Source organism: Leguminivora glycinivorella, chromosome 19 (assembly GCF_023078275.1).
Source record: "Leguminivora glycinivorella isolate SPB_JAAS2020 chromosome 19, LegGlyc_1.1, whole genome shotgun sequence".
Lineage (NCBI taxonomy): Eukaryota > Metazoa > Arthropoda > Insecta > Lepidoptera > Tortricidae > Leguminivora > Leguminivora glycinivorella.
The window spans coordinates 9,213,085-9,233,812 of NC_062989.1; the positions used below are offsets into that span (position 1 = coordinate 9,213,085).

Here is a 20,728-nt window from a genome sequence, read left to right on the forward strand (position 1 = left end):
TTTGTAGATTGGCGTTAAGTATCACTGTCGAGCTATAAATCTATGTCAAAAGTGACTCTTAACGCCATCTACAAGTATAATCGAAAGCTATAAGACTTTTTTTTGTGGCGCCATCTATGTGTGGAGTATTGTATGCGCGTTTTTAGGTCGCATTTTAATGTATGGGATGGTATGATCTTCTTATATTTAATCTGTGGTTGGATTGAATGTTCCGTCTAGTAGTTGAGGTCTGTGGTTCTTCTCGTAGTTGATATATGGCATTTATGAGCCATGGACGTGGGTCGGCGGGAGATGAAAAATAAATCAAGTAAAATCTATTAGAGCAGGTTGCCATAAGTTTGTGGAATCGTTACTAGGTTAAACAGTTCTCGGACATATTAATATTATAATATACAACGTGTTTTTGTTTTTGTTTTTCGTTAAATTCGACACGCAGCTAGGTTCATCGTCAGGAACCACTCTGTATATCGCTTTTTGTTAAATTCGAAAAAAAAATTTTTTTTTCGTTTCCATTCATAATAAATGGATTAAATTAGTGTGAGAAGACCTTAATAATAACATTAAACTCATTATCAAGTGTTTGACGACACGTATCAAAACAAATAACATTAGGATGTGGTAAGGAATGCCACACACGTGTTCAGTAATTAAGTTAATTTTATTAACCGTAAGAGTTAAGAGGTTAAATTTTAACTTCTGATTAGCAGAAACGTCTGCAATCGATGCCACTAGGCGTAACTGGTGAATTTCCAATATGACTTGGAACTCCGGTTGCCGTTTAAGAAGTTTAACATTCTTACGGTAGATGTCGCTACGGGTCCCATTGACCTTAGTAGTGGAAAATTTCGCTGGCTTGGTTGAGGTCTTGGTGGCTCAGTTGGCAGAGCGCTGGAATATTGATCCAGAGGCCGTGAGTTCAAGTCTCACCCAAGGCAGACATTTTCCACTTTTAAATTTAAGAGGTTAGTTTCTTAGAGAAATTGATTGTATTTGAACTAAAGAATCTTCCCTTAAAGTTAATGGAATTCAATAAAAACAGGGTGTATATAACCAATACCAAATGTCTTAAAAATGTCACATTCATCACAAATTAAAACATTTTGAACTACAACAAAATATTAATATCATCTGAAGTTTTAAAAAGTAGACCTTTTGAAGTAGTTTTTCAAATATATAAGACTAGCTTTTGCCCGCGGCTACGCTCGCGTTAGAAAGAGACCAAAAGTAGCCTATGTCACTTTACATCCCTTCAACTATCTCCACTTAAAAAATAATGTCAATTCTTCGCTCCGTTTTGCCGTGAAAGACGGACAAACAAACAGACACACACTTTCCCATTTATAATATTATATATAATATATGTATATATTTATATATATCCATATATATATATATAATTTTTTTTTATCTCGTATCTCACGCTGCTCCTCAAAGTTAAAACGCAGTAAGTCTATATACATTCCATACATACTTACTACAATTTTCTTTTCATTGACAGACAAAGATATAAGTTTTTTTTAAAGTAGTGACTATATATATATATAGTATGGATGGAAAATACCTAGGTTAGGTGTAGGTTGGTAGGTACTTATTATTGTTTTGAGTTGCCATTTAATCCTTCCGCAAAATTTAAACGTCAAAATAATTGGTTGCGAAATGATCTTCGGTGAAATATTCTCGTCAATGATTCAAAAAACCTTTAAAATCATTCAAATTCAATAGGCTAGTTTCCTATACTTAAAATATAATATTTTATGCAGTGCACGAAATAAAGCACCACATAATTAGAAGAAGAATGTGGACAGTATTTATTTTTAAACATAATATCTATTTAATAAGTCAAAAAGAAAAATATAAAATAAATGAATTGACCGTGACTCTCCTCAGTATTTCATAGTAATTCCTTATTAGCAAATCGTTTTGACAGTTCATAAAAAGAAGCTGATTTGACTAGTAGAAAACTAGGCTACTGTTTAGTAATACCTAATTACAACCGTTTGGGAGCACTGTTCATTTTCTCCATACATAAACGTCGTTTGCGCCATTGTGTACCATCTAAATGAAAGACAAAACAACACAAAAGCACAGAATCATCGATTTCGAAAAATAAACTATCAAAATTTCTAATCCATAATTTAGTGCGAACTTTTTCAGTTTGTGGGGGATACGTTCAAATGTTTAAGCGTCTCGTCAATAGGCAACATCGGACCCTCTTCAAAGGCTGGACGTCTCGACTTTAATAAACGATGAAACTCCGCTCCGTATCTCGTCACCTGAGACTTAGGGCAAATTGTGTACAAAATAATATTTCATACAATCGTGATATAATACAACCGTACCGTACTATTAGGCCACTCAGCAAGCTTCGTGGCCTAAACATGGTACTCGACTGAAAAGCTTAATTATATTATTATCACTATTGTATACAATATTTTTTCTATGAGACATCATCTTCATCATCAATGGACGAAAAATATCATCATTCAAGTTAAAAATAATGTTAATAGCGTCGTTCACCGTTATATCAACAAGAAAGCACACGTCATTTCACTTACGGTTTTTTATTTTGGGATAAAAAATACCTAATTGTTTTTTTACATCTTGAGAACTATACATATGTGTTATTAATCACCTCAGTGCCGCCCACAGTTATTTTCAACACTTAAAAATCAAGAACTGAACATAAAACTTAATTTCTCTTTTGTGCAAGTCATAGTGCAACAATCGCCAAATGGATCACTTGTCAAAGCTTCAAAACAGTGTGGAAGAGCTGAAGGCGCTCTTCTCATCTCGGATGGACAGTTTTGAGGAATCCCTCCCTGCGCAGGATTTGAGTGCTCCGGACTCAGTGGCAAGCAAATTTAATGAGTTCAAAAAATTCATTTGGACAGCTGTTGAGAGCTTGCAGACTCAGATGGATCTTGTTTTGCACACTCTTGAGGACCTGGAGACCCGGTCTCGTTCCAACATCTTGCTGCTACATGGAGTCCCAGAGGCTCAGGATGAAGTAGCGGTCGAAACAGTTTTGAGTGTCTGTCAAAATAAACTCAAAATGCAGGGTGTCTCTGAGTCTTCCTTCATAGTCTGTCATCGTTTGGGGAAGAATACATCCAGAAAGAAACCCAGGGCCATTCTGATTAAATTTGTCTGTCCTCGCACCCGGAGTGTCATGTGGTCAGCGAAGAAACTGCTCAAAGGGTCGGGCCACACAGTCTCGGAGTTCCTTACTAGTGCCCGGCATGCAGTCTTTGTCGAGGCCCGGCGAGTATATGGAGTCAAAGGCAGCTGGACCAGTGAAGGGAAGATTGTTGTGGTGTGTCCAGATGGTTCCCGGCGTAAAATTTCGACAATGGCAGAGTTGCTGGCTTTGCAATTGCCTTCAGGAGTGTCGGCCAGGTCCGAGCAGCCACAGGAGCGTCCGGGTGTGGCTCAGCAGTCGGGCGCAGCTTCAGCCGGCGGTGCGTCGGCGCAAGTGCTCCCTCGCCCCAACCGGGCCGCGAGGAAACCGGCCGTTGACACAGGGTCCCGATAGTTTTTATGTTTAGATTTAGTTACCGTGTTTCTCTCCTATAATGCATGAACTTTTATACACCACGCCTTAACTATAATGTCCTAACTTTTATTTTCTGTTCTACCGACATTTCTTTATTTTCTTTCGATTGCTTTTGATATACAATCACCAACAATTCTCAATAGAAAATTAATAGTCAAGTCAAATCAAATGACAAATTGATAATTCAATCATCAATGTCACTTTGGCATATGTCAATTTGATCGCGTTTTGTTATTGCTAATCTAAAGGTGTATTTTTCTTTTTAAACGTTTGTCGGTGGTTATAGTTGTTCCCGTGTGACGCGGGACGGTATTAATTGTTATAAATCAAGTGTATAGATTGAATTTTACACGGAACTTTATTGCATCAAATTTATATATTACTTTAATTATATTTTCATTGTATTTACAGCTGCTGGCGAGTAAATGAGGTGCCATACAACCGAGAGGATTTAAAAACAGCACATTTTACTCACACAAGTACATCACAAATTACTATATTTTTATACCGTTTTATTTATTTACACGTTTACTTTTTAACTTAAACAATTATCAGTACTTACCATGTCAGATGAACTTAACTTAAGCAATGATAGCGAGTTTTTCTCTTTGTCTTCCTCCAGCCTTTACGACTCTTTGAGCGATGGGTCTGATGTACCTGATCTCGCCGATCGCTTGCATAGCACGTTTCAAACCAACACAAAAACTTTAATGTCGTGCACATTAACGCACAGAGCGTACCGGCCCACTATCCAGATCTCCTGGCTACTTTTAACAGCAAGAATATTCACGCAATTTTGATCTCCGAGTCGTGGTTAAAACCTTCACTTCCATCTACCCTCTATCCTTTGCCCGGCTTCCGTCTTATTCGAAATGACAGAACGGGTAGTAGCGATGGCGGAAACAGCATGGTGCGAGGCGGTGGGGTTGCCATTTACCTGAGAGGTGAGATTGCTTGCCAAATTGCAGCTCAGTCTCCCACTGTTTATTCGAATTCTCCTGAGTATTTATTTCTTGATGTCTCATTATATCATACTAAAGTTCTTCTTGGAGTTTTTTACAGCCCTTCCTCTAATGTTGACTATTTTGACACTTTAGAAAATACATTATTTAATCTTTCCCCTCAGTTTGAGCATATTATAATAATGGGTGATTTTAACACTTGCCTTGTTAAAAACGACCAACGTTCAAAAAGGCTTCAATCTGTCGTTTCTTCTCTCAATATTCATATTTTACCGCTTACTCCCACTCATTTTCCGCATAATGGCCCACCTTCTTTACTCGACTTAATCCTTACTTCTTCTCCTGCGCATGTGTCATGTCTTGGTCAAATTAATGCTCCTGCTTTTTCGAATCATGACTTAATTTTCGCCTCCTTCAAAATTCGCCCCCCAAAAGACGTCATAAAATTATCATGAGGCGTAACTTTGCCGATATCAATAAGCATGCTCTTGTTACCGAGTTAAGCGAAATATGTTGGATGGAAGTGTTGGACTCCTCAGCTGATGTAGACCAGAAGGTAGAGACTTTCAACAATATTTTGCTTGAGGTTTTTGACAGACACGCTCCTCTTAAACCCACACGTGTCAAACATTTCCCAGCTCCGTGGCTTACTTCCGATATTAGAGACCTTATGAATAATAAGAACCGGGCTCGTATAAGGCTAAGGCACGATCCCTCGGAACGCAATAATCAAGCTTATATATCGCTTCGTAATCGATGTAACAAAGCCTGTAGGGACGCTAGGCGAAAATACATACATCGATCTATAGACGAATGTTCCCCTACTAAGCTCTGGAATTTTTAAAAACACTTGGTGTTGGCAAGCCTAAGCCTGGCACTATCGGGACTCTAGACCTGAACGCGCTTAATCTATATTTGAGCACTTCTCCTGTTTGCCTTGATCCGCGAGTTAAGCAACGTTCTTTGTCCCTTTTAGCCAACTCTCCACTCCCAGATATCTCAGTTTTTAATTTTGACCCCATTTCCCCACAAGAAGTGATCTCAATTCTCAAATCTATTAAGACTAAAGCCGTCGGGGATGATAATTTGAGCCTGGATATGCTCATGCTCGTAGCGGACTCAATAGCTAACGTTCTATCGCACATAATAAATTTTTCTTTTTCCTCTGGTGTTTTCCCTTCGTGTTGGAAACTTGCACATATAATCCCACTTCCTAAAATTTCAAATCCTTCCTCATTTTCCCATTATCGTCCCATTTCCATCCTACCAGTCCTTTCCAAGATCATTGAACATTTTGCAAATCGACGTCTCTCTTCGCATCTCAATAGGCACAATCTTTTCAATCCTCTCCAATCCGGTTTCCGCCCGGGCATAGCACCACCACCGCTCTTGTTAAGGTCACGGACGATATTCGTTTGAACATAGAAAATAAGAAAGTTACTATTTTGGTGCTCTTAGACTTTAGCAGCGCTTTCAACTCAGTTGATTTTGACATCCTCCTAGCCTTCTTAAAACTTTTAAATATCTCACCCACTTCTCTGTCCTGGTTTCGCAGCTACCTCTTGGGGAGGCGTCAGAGAGTCCGAGTTGATGATAATCTCTCTGATTGGTGTGAACTCTCTTCTGGCGTCCCCCAGGGGGGTATACTATCTCCACTGCTTTTTTCTATCTTTATAAATAATATCACGAAATTATTGAAATCATGTTATCACCTTTACGCAGATGATCTCCAAATTTATTCAGCTGCTAGCCTCGATGAGTTTGAAGATCTCGTAAGCCAAATTAACGCTGACTTGGAAGCTGTCTGTTTGTGGGCTTCATCTTTCGGACTTAAAGTTAATGCCATGAAATCGCAGGCGATCGTTTTCGGTAGTCCCTACTACGTCTCAAGACTGTCGGAGCTGGTGTCACCTAGTATTTTCTTTGATGGTGTTCCAATTCCTTTCTCACCAACCGTCAAAAATCTAGGGGTCACCATGGACCAAACACTTTCCTGGGCCCCTCATGTATCTGAGATCAGCAAAAAGCTCTTTGGTTCTCTCCACTCACTGAGGCGCCTACAGAATTTCCTGCCTCTCGATACCAAAACTATGTTAGCTCGCTCACTGTTACTGCCGTTACTCGACTATGGCGATGCTGTGAACCTCGACATGTCGGAAGATCTTTTAAATAAGTTAGAGCGCTTGCAAAATGTTTGCATACGGTACATTTTCGGTCTGCGGAAGTACGACCATGTGTCTTACTACCGTCAAAAACTTAACTGGCTTCCTATCCGCCGCCGTAGGGATCTCCACGCTGTTTCTCTTCTCTTTAATGCTCTTTTTACACCTTCTTCTCCTTTATACCTCTCTGAAAAATTTACTTTTCTGGCTGATGGCAGTGGCCACCGTCTGCGTTCTAGCGCGAATTTATCTCTTGCCATTCCCCCTCACAAATCTCGTGGATACCACAAGTCTTTTGCTGTCCGTGCAGTGAAACTATGGAATGAACTGCCCGTCTCGTTTAGGCAGGCACAATCGGTCGCGTCGCTCAAGGAGAGGTTAAAGAAGCTATGGTTATCTGACTAATTTGCCTTGTTGCTTTGTATATATTTTGTGTTCCTTGTCAACTCTTTAGTGTATCTTTCACATTCCTTTTTGTGTGATATAGTTAGGTTTATCCTATTACTGTATGTGTATTTATTTATTTATTAATTATTTATATATTATTTGCCCATTGTCTTTATGGTACCATGTTGTACAAATTGCGGAATTTGTTACCCTCTTCAAGTTTTCTCTCTCATTTACTCAAAGGTTAACTGGAAGAGATCCCTCAAAGGGATAAGTTCGCCTTTGTACTTCACATCTTAATGTATGCTTTTTTTTTATGTGTTTTTGTACAATAAAGAGTTACTACTACTACTATCAACATCGAATTACCTGGCAACCAATTGTTTGTAATAACCGTCTCTGATTGGTCGATAACGCGATAGATTAAAAAAAATGTGTTTCAGATGCAGAAAAAATTGCCAGTTATCGCAAATTAGTATAGATCTTGTATGGAGTTCTATTTTTGAATTTTTTTCGGTTAACTTAAGTGAAGTGTAATGAAATATTATAGTTGACTAAGTGTCAAAGACTATCCAACACTGAAAAGTCAGCACTTATAGTTTAGTCTGTGGTTTTCTAATTGACAGATTAAAGTCGACGAGTAGAAAAATCAATATTAAACTACTTAGGTTATTTTGGCATTATAACAAATACCACCAAGAAAGAAAATCGAAGATATCGTATAATGGGTAACTTGATCGAGACGTCAAACAGTGTGTAATGTTTCATTTAAGTTTCTACGGCCCACTTGCACCAACCACTTAACTCAGGGTTAGTGGTCTGTCATCTGTCAAATTCCATATTAAAATGGTGGGTTAACCCACCATTGTCGTTGGTGCAAGTGGCCCTTAGGGCCTCTTGTATTTTATCGAGTTAGCCAACCAACCCGGAGTTAAACTGTTAACACCGGGTTAACATTGGAACTTAACGCTGGGTTAGTGGCTAATCCTGAAACGAGTACATAAGTAGCCCTTAGTATCGAATCTTTTTGGCATTTCATGAAAGTTAAAACTTTCCGGACCGACATCACTTTTAAACCTTCAATAAAATATGGTACTCTCGTCTTACATGCCAGTAGCCCTAGCACATGATGGCCGCGGGAGTATGTCGCCGCGAGATAGATGACACGTCTTTGTCTAATTGTATTAATGACATAAGGACAGGTAGTCTATCTCGCGGCGACATACTCCCGCGGCCATCATGTGCTAGGCCTGCAGGAAGGTGTTTCTGATGTCCATGATCGACTGATGTGATCGTTTACCATAGTGACATGTCTGCTCGTTTGCCTAAAACTTTTTTTAGAAAGCGACGATTTTTCCATTCGATTCCGTATATATGAACTTACTAGCTTCTGCCCGCGGCTTCGCTCGCGTTAAATCCAAAAATTCGGCATGCTCCATATAAAATTCCACCCCGCATTTTAGGGAAGTGGAGTGTTATAAAGAGACAAAAAGTAGCCTATGTCACTCTCCATACCTTGAACTATCTCCACTTAAAAAATCACGTCAATTCGTCACTGCGTTTTGCCGTGAAAGACGGACAAACAAACAGACACACACACTTTCCCATTTATAATATTAGTATGGATTCAAGTTCAAAACTTCTAAAGCTCAAAGACTTAAGTAGCATCAGAACGGCTCATTCGTACAGTAAAGGGATCCATATAAAACACACCGTGGGATCAAATGAATAATTCAAACTGATCGGCTACCGTTCAATATCGATGATAAAAAATGTTACCGAAGAAATCTTTGAGGTAAAAATAGTGTGGATATGTAATATTGTGACATGTCGAGAAGGGTGAAGGCCGAAGGCCGAGCTCTGCATAAGGTCGAAGGCCCGAAGCGTCACTCGTGAGGCGTGCTGGCGGGGAAGTTGGAGCTTGAAAGAGATATTATCGTGAGCGTTTCGTGAGCGCTTGTGCTTTCGGCTACGCACACTGGCCTCAATCTATAATTTACTCGACTTGAGCCTCTCAAGACACTTACTATAAGGGCCACCAGTTAAAGGGTACCTTTCCACCAGAGATACGCTATGTGGATGTGTTTGATATCCGCCAATCAGCTTAACCGATTCCCACCAGCGTTATGCTATGTAGAATCATGAACGTGATTGGTGGATATCAAAGACACCCACGTAGCGCATCTCTGGTGGAAATGTACCCTTTAACTGGTGGCCCCTATAGTAAGTGTCTTGAGAGGCTCAAGTCGAGTATATTATAGATTGAGGCCAGTGTGCGTAGCCGAAAGCACAAACGCTCACGAAACGCTCACGATAATATCTCTTTCGTAGCTATCTATCTCTATCGCTCTTGCGTATTGGCGCGACATATCCACTACCTTTCTGCAGCGTTTCGATTTCGTTTCGCGTCGCAGAAAAGCTATTTGGCTACGGGCCTCAAAAAAATGACTATAATGTAATAATTTTTGTAGTCTTTGGCAGCCTGGACTTGATATCTTATAAATGATTGAGTAATTTGTTCCAGATTCGGGGGTTAGATCAATAGAAAAAGTTTCGCAGAATAATCTATATTCAACCACTAAATTTCCGACTAAACTATAAACCTAACTATTGATAGGAATGCGCAAGCCAGATGAGGGTTCTGTCCGGCGGATAGCCTAAGTCATCATTTACTCAAAGTCAAGTAACTATGTAGCAGTGTCAGGTATACAGGCAGGTAACACGGGCGAAGCCATAATAGCGGCGAAATTGCTGAAGTTATAGCCCCCATTTCTGCATAATTGAATGTCTGAGAGAGCAATATCAACTATATTACATCTGACCGTGTCTGATGGAAATCGTAATTCAAAATATAAATAAGCGTTATCTAAAGAACATTTTAATTTTTTTAAATCGTTTGTTCGTCCTTGTTCCGTTATTCAAGAACTGTAGGTATCTTAAAATACCTATCTGTTCCAAATTTAGTTATTTGCTAGTATGCGCGTGACTAAATGAAGCGATTTCACAACTTTTTAGATCAGAACTAAACGGTTAGTTTTAGCTCAAAAAAAATAGCTTCTAGATGTGAGTATCAGTTCAGGCCTTAATAAAAACGTATATTGTTTTCTTTCACGGTATATTGAACATCAATACTTTGTATTTAGTTTTAAGCTTATTACCTTTAGCCTTATTTTGCTTATTACAGTTATTACTTAATGATATTTTTTTCATGTTTACTGTCTAGATAACTATACGTACATATATCTATAGAAAGACTTACCTTTGACTTCAATAAAGATAAGAAATAATTCCAATATCACAAAACCCAATCCTTATTGTATACAAATGTATTTATTCATAACGTCAAATATTGATATGTGTCAGGCATGACTGAAGACGGAAAAAATTCCATTGGAAAAAGCGTGATTCGGTTATGGTATTATATGATATCGTCACTACTTTTAAAAAAACTTGTATCTTCGTCTGTTAATGAAAATAAAATTGTAGTAAGTATGTATGGAATGCATATAGACTTACTGCGTTTTAACTTTGAGGAACAGCGTGAGATACGACATTTTTTAAAGTAGTGACGTTATGTGAATGATGAAATTTCTTGTTATATTATACGATGGTTCTTTTTGAAAACAATAAGTACCTAATCGTTTTAGATATTTTAAACCACAGATTGAGATTTAGATAAGTAGAAAAAACAAGTTCATCTATTTGTATGGCAGCCGAGCGTGTCAGATTTTGTACTGAAGCTGTTACTTGCCTGTGATTTTGAATATGTCTCAGGCCCTTGAGTGGTCATAGGTTTTGTGTTGTTGCAATTAAATATCACGTAACGAGGCATTTTTAATGTTTTTCTTGACTTCAAATTACAAAAATTGACGCCTGAAAGCTGCAAGCTGAGATTAAAGACGGACTCAGTGGATTTTACTGAGTTCATTTGACACGCTAAGTAGATAAGTTTGCTTGATCTATGTTTAAAATAAATAAATAAATAAATAAATAATAATAGTTACTTAACGAATTCTTCTTTAACATTGAATAACTTTTACCTTACTATAATTAATTGCAAAAAAATACCGATAATGAAATAACAGGTAATAATTTATACAGATAAATTATTATAATTATCTACTTACCAAATGAACGCCTCATCATTGAAAGTATGGAGATTCCATAATAAAATTGAGAGTATTAAAATAAAATTCCTTAAAATTTGATGCATGTATTCGAAATTGCACTACAGAAATGCTAAAAATTTTATCACGATTATAAATTCTAAACTGGGACAGTTTAAAACAAGTATTAGGGAATTTTCATTAGCTCAGTCACTTTTAATATCTTATTGTTTTGTTGGTAAATATTACTTAATAACGTTTGTAAGTTTTATTTATTTACACAATAAACTACGCAATAATTATGTGCTTTGGGGTAATTTCGAAGTAAAGAAATGATCGGGTAATTTCGAAAGGGGAATCTTGATATGATGGATATAATGGTAATGTTTACGTGACTTTCGAAATAGACTACCTACTTGCGAAATTACCCCAATGCACCCTATACAAAAACCATGGAAATAGATAATATTCAGAACGTATACTCGTAGATTCGGAAAAGCAGATAAGTAGGTATTATGCTAAATATTACGTGAATATTTTTTATTAATACGCAATACACAAAGTCTTATTCATCGAATCTCGATCTCTTTATTTACATAGAAATAAACGTTTCGTAACTTCAATAATATATGAACAAGTAGGTAGTCACTAAAAAAATACTATACTATTTTTCACCTTATATGAGTTCGGTGATACTTCCAAAAATTCTGAATTACGCATATTATGTTAAGTAGCTAAATATTCTTGCTAATTGAATTATATTTTTGAGTAAAGAAAAATATATGAAGGAAAATATATACTAAGAGTGGATGTTCCGTTTTATACATTGTTTTTTAAAAGTAACATAATTTTCTCTTGTATTTTATGGAATCTATTTAATAAGCACTAATAATGCAATATATCCCAAGTATTTTTTATTATTTTTCGTCAAAGTATAAATTATTTTTCAAAAATATTTTGCGAAAAATGTATGCGTAATTTTTGGAAGTGTCACCGAACTCATCTAAAGTGAAAAATAGTATAAGTATAATATTTGCTGGAACAGGATTGAATAATGCATTCCATGCAAGACATCTTCTATCATTAATCATACTAGGTAAAGGCAGTCATTCGTCATCTAATTCCGTTAGCTACACCTAAAAGCACTTTGAAAAATGACTCTCCACTTACCGGTGCGCGGAAAAAATATAGTCATTATACTAACAACCGATTTTTCATTGTTTCAGATATAACGGGCTGAAGAATGACGTTACTAAGCGAAGGTAAAAGATAACGCCAACATGGATATAGATCATATAGTGCTGGATAAAGAAGCAATCAACCGATTTGAACAGTATACTTTAGCCAAGCCTTCGCTCAATGGAGGTATACCTTTGGACAGATGCCAAGATGCAGACTCAATGGTATCTAATAGCAAGAAAAGAGCGCAAAGTTCCCGCCAAAAAGTTGTATGCTGTTTCTGTTTCAAAACCACAAAGTACAGAAGAAAACAGTTCTTAATCGGATCATTTACAAATTTTGTGATATTTGCAGTACTATTAGCATACATTTTCTTAGGTTCGTTTATATTCTTAGCTATAGAGGGTGGGGCAGAAATGCCAGCGAGACCTCGTATACTACCTGATAGACAAAAGCTAAGTCATAAAGAAAATAATAATACAGAAAAGAAAGATACTGATGAAGAAAATAACTTTAGCAATTTGACGGTGTCTGCTAATTATTTTTGGGAAGCAAGAAGCAGAGCGGTAGAAAATATTTGGGAAATAACGGTGTCCCTGAATATTTTGTATAGAGAGAATTGGACACGATTAGCAGCACAAGAGATTTTGAAGTTTCAAAACGAGCTAGTTCAGCGGGTGACGACAGAGATGGCGTCACAATATGGAGTCAGTTACAGAGAGATGGCGCTGGGAGAATTTGGGGGTAGCGAGCTTGCTAACCATTATGAAGAACATGAATGGAATCTGGCGTTGGCGTTTTTCTACTCACTTACTGTGCTAACTACCATTGGTAAGTACTCAACCTAATATATTCTATTTTCACTACGTAAACTAACTGGTTAAGGTTCTCACGATTGATCAAAAATGTACGAAAAAGGACCTCGTTTTATTAACATTTTGGCGGACAAGGTGAAACGCCAAAATGATGAAAAAAGAGGTTCTTTTTCATCCGTTTTACACTTGGCATATTTGTCTCAGGTTGCCGGACCAAATACACGCTGCCGCGATCCATATTTTACTTACAATATAAATTATTGTATATAATTACACATAATATATTAAATTTAAAAAAATCATACCTTTTGTAATACCCAACCATCAAATGATAAGTTATATTTTTAAATCTTTTTTACGTTTTCATTTATTAAACTTCTGTGTCATCACACACACTTAATATTTCTGAGGTTCTACTATATCAGATTTCAATTTGATTATGTTGATTAAAACTTTTGCTCGTGCACCTAACTTCAGAAACTCCTGATGTTCCGGAAAGCTATAATTAGAGCACACGTGCTTATAATACTTTTATTTCAGTTATAATTAGTAAACTTCTGCGTTAGGTATAAAATTTCAAAACATACTTTATATTTACATAAGAAAAAATACATAAGACAGCGATTTAATACATTATGACCTAACCCTAAAATTAAAATTTTGAAAAAAAAAAACCCTACGTAGTGGACCGATTTTCATAAAACATGGCTAAGAACAATGAAAAACATGACTAACTTAGCTTTCAAACACAAACAACTAAATCTAAATCGGGTCATCCTTTCGGGAGCCACGATGTCACTGACAGACAGACAAACAGACAGACAGACAGACAGACAGACAGACAGACAAACAGACAGGCAGACAGACAGACAGACAGACAGACAGACAGACAGACAGACAGACAGACAGACAGACAGACAGACAGACAGACAAACAAACAGACAGGCAGACAGACAAACAAACAGACAGACATACACGTCAAACTTATAACACCACGTCGTTTTTGCGTCGGGGGTTAAAAATAGCTTAAATTAATCTAGAATAGGGCCTTGAGGTAAGTAGTATACTAAGGAAGCTAACGCGGTTTTCCTCATTGTATCGCATTCCTTATTGTGTCCAGAGAGTGCGAGAAAACTGCTAGTCGGTCACCACTTCACCAGTTGCGTCATCTGAGGCTTCGTAATATTTTAGTTTTTTTTTTTTCATTTATCCGCAGTGTGTTTCCTTATATTAAAAAAAAAAAACATTTTATTTACTTATACCTAAGTTCTTATTTTTCAAGGATTTTTCAATTGGCTCTAATAAATACATTAACATTGACATATGCCTATATTATTGCTAAATAATACTGAATATTAAATTTATTTCTATATATCAAAAAAGAAAAAAAAGAACCAGTCTATACTCTAGTTACCTCTTCACGCTTAAACGGTCAAAAAGATTAAGATGAGAATTTATGGAGAAAGTTTAAGAAACGGGAAAGGAAAATTGATAATCTGCATTAACAATCTTCATCATTTCACGTAGACCAAGTTTTAGCATCGCAATACACAATTATATCAGGCTGTAAATGATCCGTATCCTACTCTAATAGAGGTATAGTTTAAAATAACAATGTTGCCCACTTTTACCTCTATATAATAAATACTAAAATTAAATATGTCTTCTGTCTTTACAGGATACGGCAACATCGCTCCAAGAACCATACTGGGCAAAGGAGTCACCGTGATATATGCTTTGATCGGCATACCTCTCACCCTGGTCTACCTGTCCAATGTGGGTTCATTGCTCTCAAAGATGGCCCGAAGCGTCTTCAGCAGAGCACTCTGCTGCTGTCTCTGCTCTAACTGCGGCTACTGCTGCTACGACGAAAGAAGAATGGCCGAGAAGGAAAGAAGAATGAAACTAAAAAGACAACAAGAAGAACTCAACAGTCAGAATACTAGCAAAACTCCCACAGAAGAATGCTACGTTCTAAAAGCTGATAGTCAAAAGACTCATCAGTTTCAGAAAGACCTACCACCAGTACAGCTAAGGACGATGTCATCAGTTGGCCTGATACTGACTCTAAACTGTCTATGCATGGTTTAAGTATTCTAGCACCAGTATTATTATGTTTAACCGCGATATTCATTTATATCTCTGTCGGGGCTATTGTTCTTTTCAAGTTAGACCATATGGGAATCGTAGACGGATTCTATTTCTGTTTCATGGCTTTGAGTACTATAGGTTTTGGAAACATCTTTCCTGGTATGAACTATACTACCATCCATGGTGTACGTTACTATTCGATAAATACAACCACATTGTGGTTCTGTTCAGCTTACACACTGACCGGTCTTGCTTTGACTGCAATGTGTTTCGGGGTTATACATGATGAAATTATATACAGGATAAAACATCAACAAAAACAGTGGTCTCAGAAAAGCAATACAGTCAATGATGAAGTTAATTTAAATGATCCGTTTTACATGAGCTCCTGACATATGTATAGTAAGGGGAAGTCCGAGAATTTGTATAGTATAATGGAGGATAATTCTGTAGTAGAACGTAATAGAATTGAAATCGACAATAGGGAAGTAGTTCTTAGTGTAGATGATATACCAGCAGCTGCGGTTATAGATAATGTTGAATTACCACCACCGCCACCTGAAGAGGAAATCATTGCTATAGTCACTAAAAAGGAGCCTAAAGGTGGTTTTGGTAATATGGTAGCTTACAATGTACTACCAGAAATGCTAGATCATGTGAATGATACATAATCGTGAAGATATTAGTATTATCGTAAGTTATTGTGTATTTTAGATTCGAACTTCGGTTGTTTCGTTTTTAAAAACGATCTCTCAAGAATATGAAACTAAATTGTAAATATAATTGTCAAGTTTTAGTTTATTTAATAAGATGAATTTAAATAATAAGTCTTGTATAAAATGTAAATCTTGTACATATTGTAATTACTGACTGTAGTAAAACGATGTGTAACATCTTTTATCTCTACCCTTGTCAAATATTATAAGTAATATCAAACTATATCTGTATCAATTTTCATGTGAATAATTTCTTTGTAAAAATGATGATTTAATAAAAAAGATATAAACACATGTGTTTGCATTTTATTGTATATTTCTATTTCCATCCTCAAATTATCAGAGTAGATAAAGAAAATTAAAAAGTGGAGATTTATCAGTATCACTTATAGAAAATCTTGGATATTTATAATTTACAGATGGAAATAAAATTTTTGACGAAGAATTAGTATCCAATGATTAAGTACAATCATTTTACCCTGAGATAATCTTTCGCTACCTTTCATAAACATAGCATCGAAAAAAATGACAACTAACTTCTAATTTCATATCAAAAACACTTCAATATATATTTTCCTCCAAGCGATGGATCGTTAAATTTCGAGCTTTTTTATTCAACGAAAAAAATATACTCCGAAAAGTTAACAGAAATGACTGACGAGGCTTCTATCTATGCAAAGAAAGTTGATGAATGGCATTTCCATTTGTCTGACGTCAAACCAACGCTATTCAGACGCATCTCCCCAAACAGCCTTTGTGTGGCTTCGAGAGATTCGACGTAATGCCGCATTAAAATGTTGAATGCATAATTTTGGTATAGTGTTAATCAAAAGCCAGTTTTGTGATTAACAGAACAAGTAAAGGTCCGCTTAGGAAATGAATAAATAGTTTCTAATTTTGTTTTATGGTTACGTAATGTACTTTATACCGTGGCTTAACATGTTTCACGGCACTTTCCGCCGCTCCGTTCATCCGATGGAGGCGGGATGGTGCCAGTGTGTCTACGCAGGTATTTGTATATATCTTAGCTATTGCTAGCTAAGGGCTCAATGTATTTGTAAAAAGTAAAAGGTCTCAGGAAAGGTAGATCAATCTTACGATAAAACATTACGTTTTGAAATGAAATTAAATGAAATGAAATTCTTTATTCTTCAATTTAGGCATTTAATGCCTTATGAAATAAATTTGTGAGTTGCGACTATCTTAAAGTAGAGACAATTATTAATCTATTCTGTAATCATACTTACTTGAACATTGTTTTCTTGGTTCTTATGATTGTTAGGCATTTCAGTTATCTTTGATAATAATCTAATATAACTGAGTAGTTTTTGGTATAAAATACACTTGTTAGGGTAGATATTGAATGCATAGGTATAATTATTATTGCCACTTGGAATACATTTTAGTTAAAGCCTGATCAGAAATATATGACTATTCTCAAGAGGGCGCTGTTATTCTGATGGATGACAGTTCAGTTTAGTATGAAAAAATTCCGCAACATGGCGCGTAGTCATATATTTCTGGTTAGGCTTTAAGTAAGATCCAGAACTGTTAATAAATGTTATCAATTTGACCTCAAAGGTTTGTAATCCTTAAACCAAACTTTTGCTAAGAATAAAAAAAAGTGTTACTCGTAAAATGTCATCTGCCTGTCAATATGACTTCAAAGATATATCTCAAACTGAATGACAGTTTTTACTGGAAATTGAAAATGATTTCACGAAAACGCCAAAAGTCCATTAGGTCCAGCAATATTCTGTATTCTTTCTATGTATGGACTGGATTAGTGAATGATCTGTGTATAGATATTAAGACGAAAGTGACGAAACCCAACGTTTGATGGACAACGCGAAAGCATCGATCCGTCTCAAGGCCACAATGACACAGGAGTCAGTCAGGAGTCAGTTAAGTAGGTAAGTAATTTGATGACTTTTTGGAACAGTGTAAACTAGTATTACTAAATGCTTAGGTTTTCCATAGGTATATACTTCTCTTGGTAGCATTGACTATATAAATCTTGGTGGCCAATCGTGATACATGGTTGTCCTACGACCCACAACACAACACGAGCCTTCTTGAGTGTGTGTTAGAGTGTCCTGTAATAAGTCATTTAAAAAATGCTGCAACGGAAAACTGCCCAGAAGTAGAAGTCCCGCGTAGCGAAAGCTTTGTTAAATCAGGATAACGATTTTGACATTTTTAAAATAAGTCTGGGAATTTTAAGCTCTGCTTTAATACACATTTCGAGGCTAAAACGTTGTAGAAACATTTTTCTAATTTCGCTTAATTCTGGAGTTTGAACTCATTTTATTATTTCTTAGTAAGTACAAAAAGATTCTTTGATGGTATTGGGGCATTATCTAACTATCCTTATCGATAAAATACTGATATTAAAAAGCCAAGCAACACAATGTAAAAAGTAGGTTTCAAGAAATAGATTATCAAAATTCAATTTTAGGTGCTAGGTTTATGGATAACATTTACTTTTAAGGTGAAAATATATTATACATAATTTTTTCCTTATTACATCAGAAATGCGTGGTTAAAATTATTTCGGGTTCCTCGAGTTACACTGTGTCAATTCAGTTGACTTATTTTGTATATTACACTCGCCAATCATAATTATTAGATTGATTTTAAACGTGTGATTTGAAAAGAACATTTTTTCACACGCTTTCCAAATGGATTACCTACTCTTAACTCAAAATATATAAAGCCTTTTTTCGTAATGTTCTCCTCGAGGGCTATATTTATTTGACGCACGCCGTCAAACGTGAATTGAAACAATAAATATCTCTCAGTTGAAAATATAGCTTTTGAAATTCGTTTTCAATCAGTATTCAGTTTCCAATTTCAATATAAATGACAAAAGAGAAACGGAATTATGAGTAAATAAATACATATAATAGTGACAACTTTATCCAGATATAGCTGAGTTCATTTGTAGTTGTCAGTGTTGATGTTAAGTTCACAATATCTTTTTTTCGATTCGAAGCCAATTATATATATATATATATATTTTTCTGCATGTCCATAAGCTGCCATTTCGCATGGGTACGTAAACATTTTTTTGTTACTACCGGTTGAATAATAGTTATTAAAAAAACTAAGAAAGGTTATCAAAATCAAATTTCGCAAAAGATTTAAATATATATTAGTTATTTAGTACAGTAATAAATATAATACACCCTGTTTTTATTGAATTCCGTTAACTTTAAGGGAAGATTCTTTACATGAAATACAATTAATTTCTCTAAGAAAGTAGCGTCTTAACTATTGCGGTTATCGAGTTATTAAAAAAAAAAGATAATTACTGAACACGTGTGTGACAGCCTTTACCAATTCCTAATGTTATTTGTTTCGACATGTGCCGTCAATCACTTGACACTAACTTGAATGTCATTCCTAAGGGTCTCTCACACTAATAAATTCATTTATTATGTATGAAAATGATGAAACATTTTTTTTGCGATTTTATCTAAAAGTAATATACAGGTTGGTTCCTGATAATGAACCTAACGACGTGTCGAATTTAACAGAAAACAAAAAAAACACGGTGTATATCATAATAATTTAGTACCCCTATTAAGGCCCTAGGTTAGCCTTCACTAAACACTTAGAATTATATAAACACATTATCATAAGTTCACTGTCGTAAATCAAATTAGGCTGTGACAGATATTATAAGGCCATTTCTAGAGAAACTATCTCTATTTAAGGCCAAAAACCGGCCAAGAGCGTGTCGGGACACGCTCAGTGTAAAAAGTGTTCAACCTATCGAGTTCAAAATAATTTTCTTAGAAAGTTTTTATAAAGATTTTCTTTTGTGATTTTTTTCATATTTTTTAAACTTATGGTTCAAAAGTTAGTGGGGAGGGCCCGAGAGGACACATAATACATAATTATGAGCATTATAAAAAAATGATTTCAGTAAACCCCTATTCATTTTTAAATACCTATCCAACAATATCACACGTTAATGAAATGGAAAAAAAAATTACTCCCCACTTTACGTTTTACCATAATAAAACATTTTGTTCACCACACCAACTGGTAAAGGCTCTCTTGCTATTCGAAAATGAATCATAAATATTGAATTAATAAATTGATGGATTTGATTTAGTTTGATGTTTTATAGTCAGTATTTTGTTGGTGTTGGTGTGGTGAAAACTTTTGTGTTTCACTCGGTGGCAAAGTTTGTTAACCTTCGTGCCTTGAAACACTCGCAACGCTCAAGATTCCACTTTTTGAACCACTTGCTACGCTCGCGGTTCAATATTAGAATCTTTCGCTTGCTCGGGTATCACTATTGTCACGTGCGGTTAAACAACAACTTTTCTCCTTTGTAAAACAAATATCTATTTCCACTTTTTGTTTTTGCACTTTGTCGGCGTGATTAATACACATATTGGTATCAAATTTCAGCTTTCTAGTCCTAACGGTCTCTGAGATTATCCGCGGACGGACGGACAGACAGACATGAAACTATAAGGGTTCCTAGTTGACTACGAAACCCTAAAAATGGAGACATACAGACCTGGGTCATTCTACTTTTTAGTGCAGGTTTTTGTGTCCCCCAGACAAAAAAATGTCGATCTGCCATTTTCTTAATGAAATAAAAAAAAATTGCGCAACACATGAAACTTCCGTAATATTTCCTTAACTTCTGTTAACATTTATATTTGAATATTTTGCCTATTTTAAGATAATTTAGGGTAACATAGTGGAATTTTATGGTAACATAGTTGTTTTCCATA

General features: G+C 35.9%; 1 protein-coding gene across 1 annotated transcript in view; it reads left to right on the plus strand.

Moving 5' to 3' along the window:
• Positions 1-15,385, plus strand: part of LOC125236681 (uncoordinated protein 58-like) — a 258,598-nt gene extending 243,213 nt beyond the window's left edge. Inside the window, exons 3-4 of the mRNA XM_048143586.1 lie at positions 12,397-13,180; positions 14,843-15,385. Of these exons, the coding sequence (XP_047999543.1) occupies positions 12,451-13,180; positions 14,843-15,255 (1,143 nt within the window). The 5' untranslated portion in view covers positions 12,397-12,450 and the 3' untranslated portion in view covers positions 15,256-15,385. The remainder of the gene's footprint in view (positions 1-12,396; positions 13,181-14,842) is intronic.
• The last annotated feature ends 5,343 nt before the right edge of the window (positions 15,386-20,728 follow it).